The sequence below is a fragment of the Lepisma saccharinum genome, chromosome 3, assembly GCF_977018435.1.
Source record: "Lepisma saccharinum chromosome 3, izLepSacc3.1, whole genome shotgun sequence".
Taxonomy (NCBI): Eukaryota; Metazoa; Arthropoda; class Insecta; order Zygentoma; family Lepismatidae; genus Lepisma; species Lepisma saccharinum.
Genome location: NC_139231.1, coordinates 136,699,753 through 136,714,524, shown reverse-complemented (window position 1 = coordinate 136,714,524; position 14,772 = coordinate 136,699,753). Strand labels below are relative to the sequence as shown.

At 36.3% G+C, this 14,772-nt stretch overlaps 1 protein-coding gene across 1 annotated transcript in view; it reads left to right on the top strand.

Moving 5' to 3' along the window:
- Positions 1 to 12,416, top strand: part of Mys45A (SDA1 domain containing protein Mys45A) — a 49,796-nt gene extending 37,380 nt beyond the window's left edge. The window contains exons 15-20 of the mRNA XM_083119483.1: positions 1,520 to 1,639; positions 4,407 to 4,580; positions 6,037 to 6,281; positions 8,942 to 9,026; positions 10,088 to 10,243; positions 12,302 to 12,416. Coding sequence (XP_082975609.1) covers positions 1,520 to 1,639; positions 4,407 to 4,580; positions 6,037 to 6,281; positions 8,942 to 9,026; positions 10,088 to 10,243; positions 12,302 to 12,346 — 825 coding nt within the window. The 3' untranslated portion in view covers positions 12,347 to 12,416. The remainder of the gene's footprint in view (positions 1 to 1,519; positions 1,640 to 4,406; positions 4,581 to 6,036; positions 6,282 to 8,941; positions 9,027 to 10,087; positions 10,244 to 12,301) is intronic.
- The last annotated feature ends 2,356 nt before the right edge of the window (positions 12,417 to 14,772 follow it).

Sequence of the window (14,772 nt, the reverse complement as noted above, 5' to 3'; positions counted from 1 at the left end):
CAATGAACAGATAGCACAGAGTGCTTCATCAACAATAACAAACGTGTACCTTGTGCACTTACTCATAATTATAAATCTTTGGCTTTTACAAAAAAAAAAGGAACAAACAACTAACAGTTTAAATGCATGTTCAATTTTCAATTCTTTAAAAAAAAGACTATGGTTTCTTATATTTACATGAATTGAACTTGCATACTCAATTGCGATTTAGATTGCCTCTCATTATTTATTCGCAATATTTTTGGCTCAACAACAATACTTTGAATCAAACGTTTCGATTATGGTTGAAAAATAAACCTTGTCACAAATTTACGTCACACTTTTAATGCTACTTATGCAAGAAGGTCAACAAGGGAAACTGTCAAATAACAGGCAAGGTAAACAGAGACATCTAGTGACTGAGCTAAAGAACTAGGTGCTTTGAGATACTTCATTACAAGCTATGTAGCGGAATTTTAGAAGTACGTTAAGGATGAAAAAAATGCGCTACAGGGTTTTATGCACGCAGCTGGAAAATGGAAATTTATTTCTTTGTAAATGCTCTGGTCTAGGTTGCTTTTGCCCAGTAGCCAGGGAAGCCAACGGTTGTTTTCCCTCAAGGGCTTTTGTGTTTGAAAGGTAACAATAGGGCCTTGCCCTGGTGGTTGGGGGCAGGCTGTTTGTCGGAGGTATAAATACCGGGTTCCGTCGGAGGTATAAATACTGGGTTCCAACTTGTTCCGGCCTCTGTCAGATACTCAAGACAGTTGCCGGCTCTCTCAAATACTCCAATACAAGGCCCGATGGATGAGGCAGTTTTTTTTTACTGAGCCAGGTGGATGCTTACAGATACACAGAGAGTTAACGTCGTACGTGTAGGGACCTCTGTGTGATAAACTGCGGGGACAGGTTATGCTAAATAGTGCGCTCGTAGATTGAAGTCCTGATAAGTGCAGTTCTCTGTGATGGGGCAAAAGGCAACTAGGAGCAGTTGTTGTAATGGAGAGATGTATATACGGAGTAGGTGATGTAGGCTTAAATAAAGTGTACATAAACAGAGATATCGGCGAGACGTAATTCTTCCCAACAATATTGATTGACCTGAGAAGGAAGTTGTCTAGTGGAGATAGAATACACTTGGGCACTAATTGTGATGATTAACCAGTTGCGATCACATTCCACTTAATGAAACTAAAAGTCCCAGTTAGGCTAGAATAACTGAAAAGAAGAGCAGCATATATGCAACAAGGGAGCCATGTTTTTAATGTGTTCATGTAATTAATGAAACAATGTTAAATATGTTGACATAATGGTATGGATATTAGATTTTTCTATACATAAAATTATTTTGTTATATTCTTCTTTCCTATTGAATGATCTAATCATAGTAAATCATAATTATCCAGTGAGTCATTTTTAGATTGTGATCAACGGTATTTCTGAAATGGAATTTTTATTAGGGAGAAGAAATTTTGATTTTGTACATGTAACATTAATGTATGAAATGGACTTCATTTATGTGTATTCTTCTTCAATACAGGGTAGGCCAACTGTAGCAAGTATTGAGCTGGAGCAAAAGAAGTATGGAGAGATAGATGCTAAATCTTATATCCCAGGAGCAGAGGTTCTTGTCAAGGATGGTGAAAACGAAGATAGAATGGTAAGCTAAGTACAGTTGGTTTGAATACTCAGTTTCGTTTTATTGCAATTCCTTTAATATGGTATACAGGGTGTCCTGTAAGTCTGGACACATAGGAGTTTTCAACAGGATGGTCCCTCTCCTCATTACGTGTGGGAGAGGGACAGTTTTGTGCATATTTGACTGTATGCCAAAGATGAATGAAATGGTCTCCAAGGAACCCAGATCTTACTCTGCCCAGTTTGGTTTTATAGGACCACTTAAAAGATGTCGGGCACAAGGTTAAAATTGAGAGCATTCTCCTTCTTAAAGACACTGTGCAGGCATGTAAGCAAATTTAAACCAAAATTCAACGAATAAAACAAAAGGTGCAAGGTGCAGTTAACAGTTTCCAAAGACATATTTAGATGATTTTCCATCTGTCTTTGGGTCGGTGGATTCTCTTGCATGCCCATTCTGCGAAGTTTCGCCTGCATACTGGTGGTGGCTTGTGTGCACGGACGTGTTCTCGTCCCCTTTGTTGGAGAACCGAACGCTGGGGCCATGCAATCCTTATACTTGCCGATCACATTCTTGAATAAAGTCAAACTAACATCACAATTCTTGCTCTTACACTACTTCCTGATCATTGACACACTGAACTTTGCGTCATAAAAGGCTACAACATAACCTTCCCAAAAGCAACTGTTTTGGCAGCATTTTCGGCCAAGCGAGAAAACTCAAACACTTGGAAAGTTATACAACGCACTCCTCCCAAAAAGCGGCTCAGTTTGGGCGGGATTTTTAGCCCAGTGAGAAAACACAACCACTCTTTTACAGCTCACACACTACACTGACAAACATGCCTGACCAAGGTTGGGTGAGTTCATTCTGAGTGCAGGGGGGAGGAATCGCGTTTGGCCAAATATACGCTGAACAACCTCTGTATAACTTGCACATTCCCAAGTAATCATGTGACTTAAATATTTAAAGCATTTAATGTGATTGAAGTCCTGCAGAATTCATCAGTTTTTGTAGAATAAATATACACTTCTGTCAAAAGTAGATTCCACTCTAAACCGATATGAGTACCAATTGTAATGCTATTGATTTCCATCATTGCTGATACTTGATCATTGCATAGTGATCCAGAATGTCAAAAATGTCAGCATAAAACATGATGAGTTCTCTAAACCAACGTTTCTCAACCACCGAACCCCGGCATTAATTATACTGGACCTCCAGAGGTTCTCCTGAAATTTGTTATTTTAGTTTGCGTAACAGTTTTCATTGGAACATATTTTGTAGTGGAAATATTCTGATTCCTTTGATTTTTCAGTGTTCCAGAATGCCACATGGCATGGAAAATCAGCATTTACCAAATTCATTTAATGATGTTGCCCTGATGAGACCAAAATATTTTATTAGATCTAGTGGCTGACAACTAATATAAACCTAATTTTATATTTGTCAATAAGTCTGAACATAATCAAACTATTACTTTTTATGATTATGCCATAATTTATTTACTAATATTGAATTTCAAGGGCACATATTAATTATTGTGTAAAGTTAAAAAAATAAAGAGGTGTTTAGGAGTAAAATTCTTAAGATCATAGCATCAGCTTCTAAAACAAGAATTTGCCAGGCTCCAATCTCAAAGAGGTTGAGAAGCACTACTCTAAACAACAAAATGGGACAGGAAACTACGAGAGACATTTCTCTCTAAATTGATTATTTGTTCTTATTTCAGGCCACAAAATAGTCTTCATGTAAATGAACGTGCGGTACATTGTTCGTATTTTTAAGATGTAGCAATTATTTTTTTGCCGGGCACTATAATTGTGCTAAGCAGACTCATAACTTCCGACTAATGAACAGAAATAGAATGCACATTTCAATTAAAATAAAATATGTATTGTTTTTATTTTTTACTTGAAGGTACAAGGGTTGATCAAATGAAAAGGTACAAAACGTCGTAACAACGGAATCGTTTATATAATACCGATGCCGCGATGGGAGAACGTAGCGTGATATGTAGGGGTGTGATTGGAGTCGCCACGCAGCATCGGAGCATGCAGGGGAATGCGCATGTGCAGGAGAGAGCAGAGGCTCCGATACAGAGCGCCGTCCAAGTGACGCGGCAGTGCGTGTTCAGACAGGATGGCGTTAACATTGGCAAATTCGACTGTTGAGGAGCAGCGAGGCGTTATCCGTTTTCTGACAGCGGAAGGTATTAAACCAGCCGATATTCATCGCCGGATGGTGAACGTTTACAGGGAAGACTGTGTGTCTGGCAAATCAGTGAGGAAATGGAGTGCCCGTTTTCGTGCAGGCCGTGAGAGTTTGCTTGATGACCCGAGACCAGGGTCAAACACGTGGAACTGGCCAGGTTCAAGTGGGAGCAGCTAGACCATCCACCCTACAGTCTGGACTTATCCCCCTGTGACTTCCATGTGTTTGGTCCCCTGAAAAAGCATCTCAAAGGAAAGTGCTTCACCTCGGACGATGAACTCAAGGATGCTGTGAAGGACTGGGTCGCGTCACGGCCAAAGGAATTCTGGGAAAAAGGAATCATTCGGCTCGTTCATCAATGGGATCAATGTGCTCAGGCCTATGGAGGGTACTTTGAATAAAGTATTAATTTACACCGACAGTGTCGTTTTGTACCTTTTCATTTGATCAACCCTTGTACAAAAGTTATCTTGTGTTCGAGTTTTTCACTGCTATTTCCTGTGACCAAACCTAAAATGAACTTTGTAGAATTTAGAAATTAAATTATTGACACCAATGCATTTTTCTCTTACAGAAAAATGATGGAGCTGAAAGTGACAGCAGTGGGGAGTGGGAGGATATTTCACAATCTGAAGATGAAGGTGATAATGATGATGGTGTTGGAGGCAGTGATGGAGAAGAACTTGGCAACAGTGATGCTGCTTCTGAAGAAGACAACAGGGAAGATGAAGCTGAAGAATGCAATGATGTAGGTGGAGTAGGTTTTTGCTTTACTATAATTGAAAATTTATATTGATGACATTCTTCTGGTTGTATTATGAAAATTGTGACACACTTGCTATTTCATACACATATTCAACACATTCATTCTTTCCCCCTTTTTCCTCCCTCCCCCTCTTCCTCTGCTCCCCCCCTCTCTGTTTGTCTGTCTGTTTCTGCATCCTGTCCCTTCATGCACCATGGTTATGAGGTGAAAACACATTTCACTTTTTCTTTCCAACTGGTTTCTATTTTAGGAAAATTTCGTAATAAATCATATAGGGGGGGTACGGAAAGTAATTTTTAAGTATATGGAAAAGTAAGGAAATTTGATTTTGCAAAATGAGTGTTGCAATCGATAAATATATTTTTAAAAAATGTGTAATTGTTTGTTGTGCTTTTTTCAATGTATACTAGGGCTTAGCTGATACCACTTTGTACCAATACTGATACCCTTACCGATTCTTACTGATACTTGAAAATTTTAACAATTAAAAGTTGTTCAAAATTTTTATTAATGTTATTGTGTCAGAATTCCATTCCAATTATGTGTGTCAACTTGCTTTAAAATATTCAAGAATTACATCCATGTGAACCCCTGAACCTCAATTTTTAAAATTAAATGCAATACTGTAACTTTATCCTATATTATGACTGAACAATCTAAAATTGTTATTGTCATAAGAATTCAAGTATTATACATAATTAAGTTAAAGGTATTTTTCATATTGTTCGTTTATTTTAATTTTTTGATTTACTTTTGTTTTCTATTGTGTCCCACCCGTGACACCAAAAAACAATTAATTTCTCCTACTGTTACAACTCTACTAGAATATTAAGTCAATTACCTTCTTCCTTTGTCTTAAATAATTTATTTTTCATCATTTAATAATTCACAGAAATTAAAATAAATTTCTTATGAAGTGAAGAGGCAGCGTTTCGTCTGTCCCACTCGTGACACAAAATTGTTCACTTGTAGCTACAAATCTGGGAAAGTATTTTAAGGGTAGTTACATTTAATCAACAGCGTTAAGTTTCATATTTCGTTGCACAGAAACCGCAAGAAAAATGTTTCTTAACTATCAGTAGAATAGTTACTTTAATATCAAAAATGTAGTCCACGTGTCCCATCCGTGATAATGAAATGCCCCATCACAATATTAAAATATCTGGAATGTAAATACAAAATTTATTTTTTCCCACAGTGCTGGCACAAAATGAATGAAAATTTCAAATTTTGTATAATTTTCAGGATAATTAGACTGCTAAAAATGTCGTGTGTCATTTTTGCGGACCCAACAAGAGATGAAAATGCAGAAAAAGTATTGACAGGTATTGGTAAATAAATTCCATCCGATACTGATACAATCAAAATCTGTATCAGCAATACAAGCTTGATGTCAAAAAATGTTATGTGACCTTATCGGGCTTACTTTTTTTTACAGGATGATAAGAACGAATTCTGTGAGACAGAAGCAGGTGACACAAAAGGCTCCAAGGCTCTACCAGAGAAAAAAGTAATTGACGCCACAGAAGTGAGTTTGACTAAAATATTTAGCGATGAAGACTTCAAAAGAATAGATGCTGCACAGACTGGGAAGCAGGTATTCGCTCTAAAAAAGGGCAGCGCAAAGAAGAGGAAAGCGCCGTCTGATGATGAGGAAGACGAAGAAGAGGAGAACCAACGCAGGTACTGTTCCTTTTGTTAATGTTTAGCATCCAGTGGATGGCCGATCCATATATCAACCACTGGCTGTAAACTTGTTTAGATGGCTGGTCCATATGTGTAATCGTGCCACATAACAGCAATTAACACATTATAAACTTTAAGCTAAAAGATTAAAAAATCGGCAACTTACGTGTGTGAGTATGAGATATTTTTCGTACTACGTTTCGGAGGTTACACTACCTCCTTCTTCAGGTTGAAACGTTGTTATTCAGACACCTGACATGGTGCCTCGTCGTGAAAGTGAAGGTTAAGGATTTAGGTTAAAAAGTTGCTTGAAGGACACTTTCTAAAAAAGAGTATAAATTACACATCTAAAACCGCGCAATGCTATAAAAACAAAAGAACATCTAAGGCTGAAGTCGGAGAACTGCCGACCAATGCACAGGGTAGGCGAATGCACAGTGTCAGCCCGTACCTGGGGAAAAGGAACTTCCCCTCCTCAAACCTTCCAAACTGGGGCTCGGGAGTCACCAATCCAAGGAGACTTCTCCTTGGATTGGTGACTCCCGAGCCCCAGTTTGGAAGGTTTGAGGAGGGGAAGTTCCTTTTCCCCAGGTACGGGCTGACACTGTGCATTCGCCTACCCTGTGCATTGGTCGGCAGTTCTCCGACTTCAGCCTTAGATGTTCTTTTGTTTTTATAGCATTGCGCGGTTTTAGATGTGTAATTTATACTCTTTTTTAGAAAGTGTCCTTCAAGCAACTTTTTAACCTAAATCCTTAACCTTCACTTTCACGACGAGGCACCATGTCAGGTGTCTGAATAACAACGTTTCAACCTGAAGAAGGAGGTAGTGTAACCTCCGAAACGTAGTACGAAAAATATCTCATACTCACACACGTAAGTTGCCGATTTTTTAATCTTTTAGCTTAAAGTTTATATTTAATTGTGAGTAATCCGCACCTTACCAGTATGTAATTAACACATTGTTTCTCTGAAACTACATATGATATTTCAGTTCTGTCTTTTTGTATATATACACAAGCGCTTGGGTATAAGTCATGGCAACTATTTTTTCCATGATAATGCAGGACCGGCGCAAAAGTTCGAAATATACAAATGGAAGAGGATGCTTTATGGGATTGAACAATGTATGAACAAATCAGGTCATGTGTACCAGGGGTTAGTAGGGAAGTGCCAACAAAAAACATTAAAAAAAAGTTTCTTTCTACATGTATGTATTTGTCACAATGCTGCATTGGCAGTACAAAAATAAAAGAGGTGCACAGAAAGTGCTCTATGAACCCTCTAATGTAGTCTCCCAAAGTGTCCACAACACATTTCCACAGTTTCCCACATGTGGTAGGCGTTGCATACCATCCGCCTCATCAGGTGTGTGTTGGGATTTCTCATGTTTCACAGGGATGGCAATTTCCTCTCAGTCAGAGACAGTCTCCCACATCGTTGGCAGCATGTTGTGGATGCTCTGGGGGACTACTTTGAGTGTTCGTAGGACCCTTTGTATGAGCCTTTTTTGTTTCTGTACTGACAATGTAGCCTTGTGACTAATACACACATGTACAACAAAATTTTTATTTTCATTGCCCTGCTAACACCTGGTACACATGACCTGCTTTAGTCATACATTGTTCAGTTCCATAAAGCATCCTCTTCCATTTGTATATTTCAAATTTTTGTTCATCTCCTGCATTTTTGCACAAAAAAAAAAAAAAAGTTGCCATGAGTTATGACCCAACCCTCGTATGAAGATATGGCATATTTGAATGACATTGCAATACAAGTATTGGATGTTGGTATGCATTTTATAGCAGTTGATGTAAAAGAGAATGGGTTGTTTGCTCAAGAAATCTCTTTTCAGTGAGTCCCTGCAGTCCACACATTATACCAAAGTGAATAGAAAAAATATGCACCTGCACTCGTGATAAGTATTGTTGAAAATTAATAAACAAATAATTAAAATGTATTGTACAATGAAAAACAAGTAGTGTTGCCAATGATTCATAAGTATGCTACTGGTTTAGCAATGGGCTATGCAACCTAGTTATTTGAATTTACGTACCTCAAAAGACCACTCTAAGATAATATTGCTTTCTGAAAAAACCTAGAAAATATAAAAAATAAAATCCACCAGACTCCATGTATTTTACGTACACAAAGTTTTGTGTTTCTGTGTTGCACAATTGGATAGTTTTTCAAACGCGGAAACATGAATCTTCACGTAGGTAATACCAAACTGCTTCAATGTATTTTGTTTTAAATTTCACCTGTCCCGGTTGACCCTTTTTATAACGTGGTGGAAGAAAAAAAATATTTGCAACAGTAGGGTGATCAGACAGACAGGTCAATAAAAAAATGTTTACCTGGTGTCCTGATAGACCATGGTACTTATTAATAATTGTTTATTAGATAAACAATTAAACTTTTTTGTGACAAACTATTGATCAACACAATTCTGTCTGTGGTTGTAAGACACAGTACTAGATTTTTTGTTGTTGTTGACCAGTTTATTGCAGCAGTTCTCCAAATAGAAATTTTTGTGTAAAATTTAAATTTTCTTCTTTTCCTAATTGTGTTTTTTAAAAGTGAATACCAAAACCTCTTCCAGCAAGCACAAATCTGTTTCAACTATAAACTAGTTCCTTTTCTTCCCCTTATTGCAGCAATGAATTGGTGTCATTGGCAGCTATTGAAAACATTTACAAGAGGGGTCGCCGTGATACGCAAGAGAATAGAAAAACTGTTGAGGTAAGTAAATTCACAATTTTTGTATTATAAGAATGTTGCATTGTGTTAGCTAAACCTGAAAATCCCGATGGTGCAGTAGTAGCGTCACTACCTTGGAATCAAGCAGTCCCAAGTTCGATACCCGGTGGAGGCACATAGTAGTTCGGATCCCAGTTTAAACTGTAGGTCCAGTCCTGATTAGCCTTACTGTGCATAATGTGACTTAAAACACCAACTCAATCAATCAAAAACCTGAAAGTAAATTATCAAATCACAAGCATCCACCTGTCAAAGAGCTGTTAAAACAATGTTTGGATATATTGTGCAGGTAATAATTAACTTTTTGAAAAGTAGGTGGAAATTCTGTCTAGCTTGGTCATTTTGTTAGGTGCACCTTCAAGGTCATTGAGGGTTATTTGAGAAATTCTTAGAATAACCCACCCATACATGGCTGTAGCAGGTGGAAAGCAGGTAGATCTTCAAAGCCTTTCATCTTTCATGGAAATGTATATGTAATATCACTTGGATCCATGAAGAATATTTGTTTGTACAGCAGGGCAGAAATGGTGTTGGGGTCGAAAATGCTGCTTTCTTGTATTTTTTTTCTTTGCAACATTGAATAATGCAACATAACAAGTGCTATTAATTATGTACATTATTTACCATTCAAACTTGCACATAAGAAGGAAAATGAAAAAGATAATTAAAGATTACATTACAATAAAATATACAAAGACACAAGTTAATATAATAAAATAATTACATTGATATAAATTATTTACCATCCAATAATGGTAGTATTGTACTGAAAGAAAGTTAAGATATCTATTTTTTTCTAAAATGAGAAGTAGTAGAAATAGCAGAGCAGTTAGTTATGAGTGCATAATGCTGAACCTTTAGAGTAATATTGGATAATATGTATGGAATATCAAGTTGTAACCAATTTACAAATAAATTTGTAATCCTGAACGTTTCTTCTAAGAGGCTCTCAGTATTAAATGTATCTAACAACATGATTGATTATTGTATTACATTGATTGATGTCATAGAGGATCTAATTTTGCATTCTTTGTCCCTTTCAGAAAGATCCTGAAGATAGGAAAAAATTTGGGTATAAGATCAAGAGAGTGAACCCACATGCTAGCAAAACAAACCAGGAGAAGAGGAAGAACAAGAACTTCATGATGGTTAGGCACAAGGCCAGGGGCAAGATGAAGAGGTCTTTTAGAGATAAACAAGTAGGTTCTCAAAACACTTGTTTGTACAGTCTCTTATCCTTAGATTGCATTGCTTACGTGGAAACTGATGACTAATTTCTAGGTCAATGAGTACTGTTTTATGGCCAGTCTGTGCTGTTTTTATACAAGAATATAAACAGCATCTGAATGCATTTGTAATGCGTGTCCCCTTTGTACTGTGACATTTTGTTCAGGGTACACAGTAGAGTACTGCATTGGACCACTTTCGCTCGAAAATATTCAATCGAATCTCCCACGCTCGAGCGTTATACGCTCGAATATATAGAATATATTCATGGGACAATAATTGTACAAATATATGTGTAAAAATTCATCCTGGTGGTTTCAGCCCATAATCATCTATTCATTTTAATATGCTATCTATTGGTAAGATGGACTAAATTACATTTTAACATGGAGATAATGACTATGTTCACTTCAGTTTCAATTTCACTGCGTCATTCACTTCAGTTTCAATTTCACTGAATCTTTCACTTCAGTTTCAATTTCACTGCATCTTTCACTTCAGTTTCAATTTCACTGCATCTTTCACTTCAGTTTCAATTTCACTGCATCTTTCACATCAGTTTCAATTTCACTGCATTTTTCACTTCACGATCCATATTTGAAGGTCCACTACTACAGAAAAATTATGGTTACACGTGAACTACTGGGCTTCGAGCATATATCGATCGTTTGAATGTTCGAGCGTTATTTGCTAGAGCGAAGAAACTGTCCATTCCGTAAGCCATCTAGCGTCATCCATGCGAACTATTAGACAATCGAGCAGAAATGCCTCGATGCAGCACTCTAGTACACAGTATGTTTGAAACGTAATATCCTTGGTGAAGGGCTTCCCAAAACAATTGCAGATAGTCTCAAATTTCAGTGTTGAAAGCTCTCTCTGAATATCGTATGTGAAAAAACATTTTTTTATGCCGTAATCTTAGTCCAATTTTATAGATTGCAGATTAAGAGAAGTAGATTTTATTTAAGTTCACTTGATGTGCACCAAAATTAATCAGGACTAGAATTGAACAACTGTAATCTACACATCACATATTGAACTCTATTTAATTGTGGAGGTATAGAAGAGAAGAATGCAAAATAAATTAACAAATTTAATTAAAAAACTATACTTATTACGCAGTTAAATATATCCATTCTAATTGCACATTCCTGGTGTTCACGTATGTGGCATGCATGGAAATAGAACCCATAAGATTATCTGGCGTCATAATATCTGCTACTGTAGTACTGTATGCAGAAAAATCTATGCTTCAAGTGGATAGAAGGCTCAAAATAGCTCGTATAATACTAAAGGAAATGTCTGGGTAGTTATTTTTAGGTACAGTGAGAGAAGAAAAATATTCTGTATTTTTAATGAGGCTGTAAATCAAAATTTAAAAACAATCTTTATTGATTCCTGCCATCATATATACTTAGCAATTTAAATTAATCGAAATAGCTATATGTGTTAAAAACACATGGAACTTACTGTAACAATAAAGGGCATTGCTATAAAATATATTCATTTTCATTTTTGAAGGTACTATTGGGGTATTATTAAGTTTATTCCTGTGTGAAGAATTCAATACATTGGAACCTCTATTTTATGTTCTTGGATTTTAAATTTTCCTACACTTCAAGTTGTTCTTGGTCCCCTGAGAATGTAAAATCGAGATTTCACTGTACTTCCATCCTAAATTTTTGCAACAGAATTAATCCACGTTTCATGGTTTTTGCACAAATCACTGGAAACTTCCAATTGGAAATGTTATGTTGGTAAATCAATTCATTTCATGTTTGAATTTGTTTCGCATTTTACGCTTTAATTTGAATCGTTTCATGACAACATCAACATTACAGTGTGTAATTCACACTTCCTGTATCCATCAAAAACAAAATTTGCATGTCCCAAATAATGCATTTTACATATTTTGTCTTCCCTTGCATAAAACTTAAGTATATTTTTGTGTGTGAGCAGGATAAATATAATGCCTTTTTATTGTAAGTGTCTTGGAAGAAATGTTAAATGCCTCTGTTTGCTTCCCACAGATTGCCCTGCGGAACCACCTGATAAGAATTAAGAAGATGAAGTAAGAAATGTATACATTCTGTGAATATAAGGACTTATTTTGAATAAGAAATGTAAATAAACTTTTGTATAAAATATGTGATATATTATTTACCTGAATTAAAAGTAGTTGAAACTTTATGTGCAACAAATGCATGAAATTTATTTAAATTGTGGCAGTTGAGACAATTTTATATTTGTAACCTGCACTGCTGGGGGACTTTCAAATGTTCAATGACGTCCAAAATGATCACAGGAAAACTATTTATTGTAGTGTGTCATTATTATTATTATTGTTATAATATAATCGGTGCTCATGAAAAGAAAAATTTTGAAATCATCTTTCCATTAGCTTGATTGAAGGAGGAGAATGTAAATTTTATACACAACTCTCTGGCAAGTTGCTATGGCCACTACATAACCAAAGTGAATAGAAAATTCCTAAAATTCAATAGTGTTATGAGTCCGCAATCCAGGATTGCACCTTTTTTAGAAAATATCACAGGAAAAGAATATATAATAAATAATTTTATATATTCCATAAAATATATTGTCGAACAAGAAATGTTTAATATAACACATGTTTACATCTATAAACTAAATAAATAGAAGAAAATAGAGAAAAATCAGCAAGGAAGAGAAAAAAGGAAAATAAAAAAAGTAGAAAAAATAGAAATGAAAAATCTAAATAATTCTGACCATCCCAACATCACATCCATCATCCTTATTTTTCACTTGAACAAATAGTGTAAATATTGTGTTTAAAGAACAAATATTTACCAGAAACAACAATAAAAGTAAGTGGAAACTCTTCACTTCTATTATTAAATTCTCAGATTCATTTTTGTTTATTTTTAACATTAATATTTGAGGCTTACAAAGTTATAATACCACTCATTCTCAGTGGTCAGAAGTAGCGAGCTACTTGTACCGTCGCTACTGTAGCTAGCTACAAAATTTGTAGCTGTAGCTGTAGCGATGCTGCATTTTGAAAATTGTAGTTGTAGCGGTAGCGAAGCTACAAAATTCCTATAGTTGTAGTGAAAATTTCGCTATAGCTACATTTTTTCTCAGCATTTTGAGGTGAATTTTGAATGTGGAAACAGCGTCGGAAAAATCGACAATAACCCTTAATTTTGCAGGGGGTTCATAAAGACAGTCTATTACATGGAGATGCAGATTATCTAGGTTGTAGATTATAGATATCTGCGTAATTGATTTAATTAGTATCTGAATAATTCAAATATCCAGATAACTAACTGACATATATGAATATGTTCCTGCTAACAGCTACGTTTTTTTAGCTGCATCGCTATTTTGGGGAGAAACATGCCTCATTTGCTGCACCACTGGGAAAAAGTGCCTCGTTTGCGTCACCCCCCGAACAAATCCTGTGGATATTCATGGTGTAAGAGACACCAAAATGTCATTAATTGCTGTGTAAGACACAAGTTGCAGTGCAAAAACGAGCGATGGATTTTCCACTGCACTGACAAGGGAATAGCGCCAGCAATAAATGGCTCAGTACGTTAACAGCATTGATCATCGTCAGTATATAGGATCTCACCAGCAAGAAATTATTGTTACAAGAATGATAGAGTTTCTGGAATTACAATTATTTTCGCGATAGTATTTGTTCACAAATTTTAAAATTACGATACGTTTAGAACACTCAGGTTTACACGACAGTTTCTTCAAAAATTGTGTTTCCTGCAGAAACGACAATTTTCTTTAGTTAATATACATAGTTTTCAAATTTATGTATTTCTCCTACTTTTGCGTCACTTTTCTGTAACTTTTGCTAATCATGACATCATCATCCTTCGCTGTTTCCTTCCTCTGGCTGGGTTGGCATAGAAGTCAAGCCTCTCCATTTTTACCTGGTCTTTCACCACTCCTCTCTTTCCAAGGTGTTCCAGTCTTGTCCTCTTCTCCTAACACTCTCCGCTATCTGCTCTTTCCGCCGACATCTTGGTTTCCCCCTTGGCCTTATTCCCACTCCTTGTTTGTTGTAAGCTCTTACTGCTAGTCTTTCTGCATTCATCCTCTTCATGTGTCCGAACCATCTCACCTATGCCTGATCTATTCTGTCCTGAAGCTTCACTACACCCATTGTCTGTTGGATCTCCTCATTTCATATTCTATCCCTTCTAGTCTTCCTCAAAAATTTAATCTCCACTGCCTGCATCTTTCCTTTGTCTCTCTATGTCATTGTCCAAGTCTCCGCTCCATACATAATTATTTGCACATAGTATATGTTATTTAGTTCCTTCTTACATTTCATACAGGGAGGTTATTTCAGTCGTTTACCGTCAGACCGTCAGCCGCCCCTTCATGCAACAGGTCCCGGCAAATTGACAATGAGGATGAATGGTTTATTAAAATATTATCTTATCTATAGTCGTTTTCTGCCACTTTCGGCTAATTGTGAGACGAGGAAGAATAATGAATG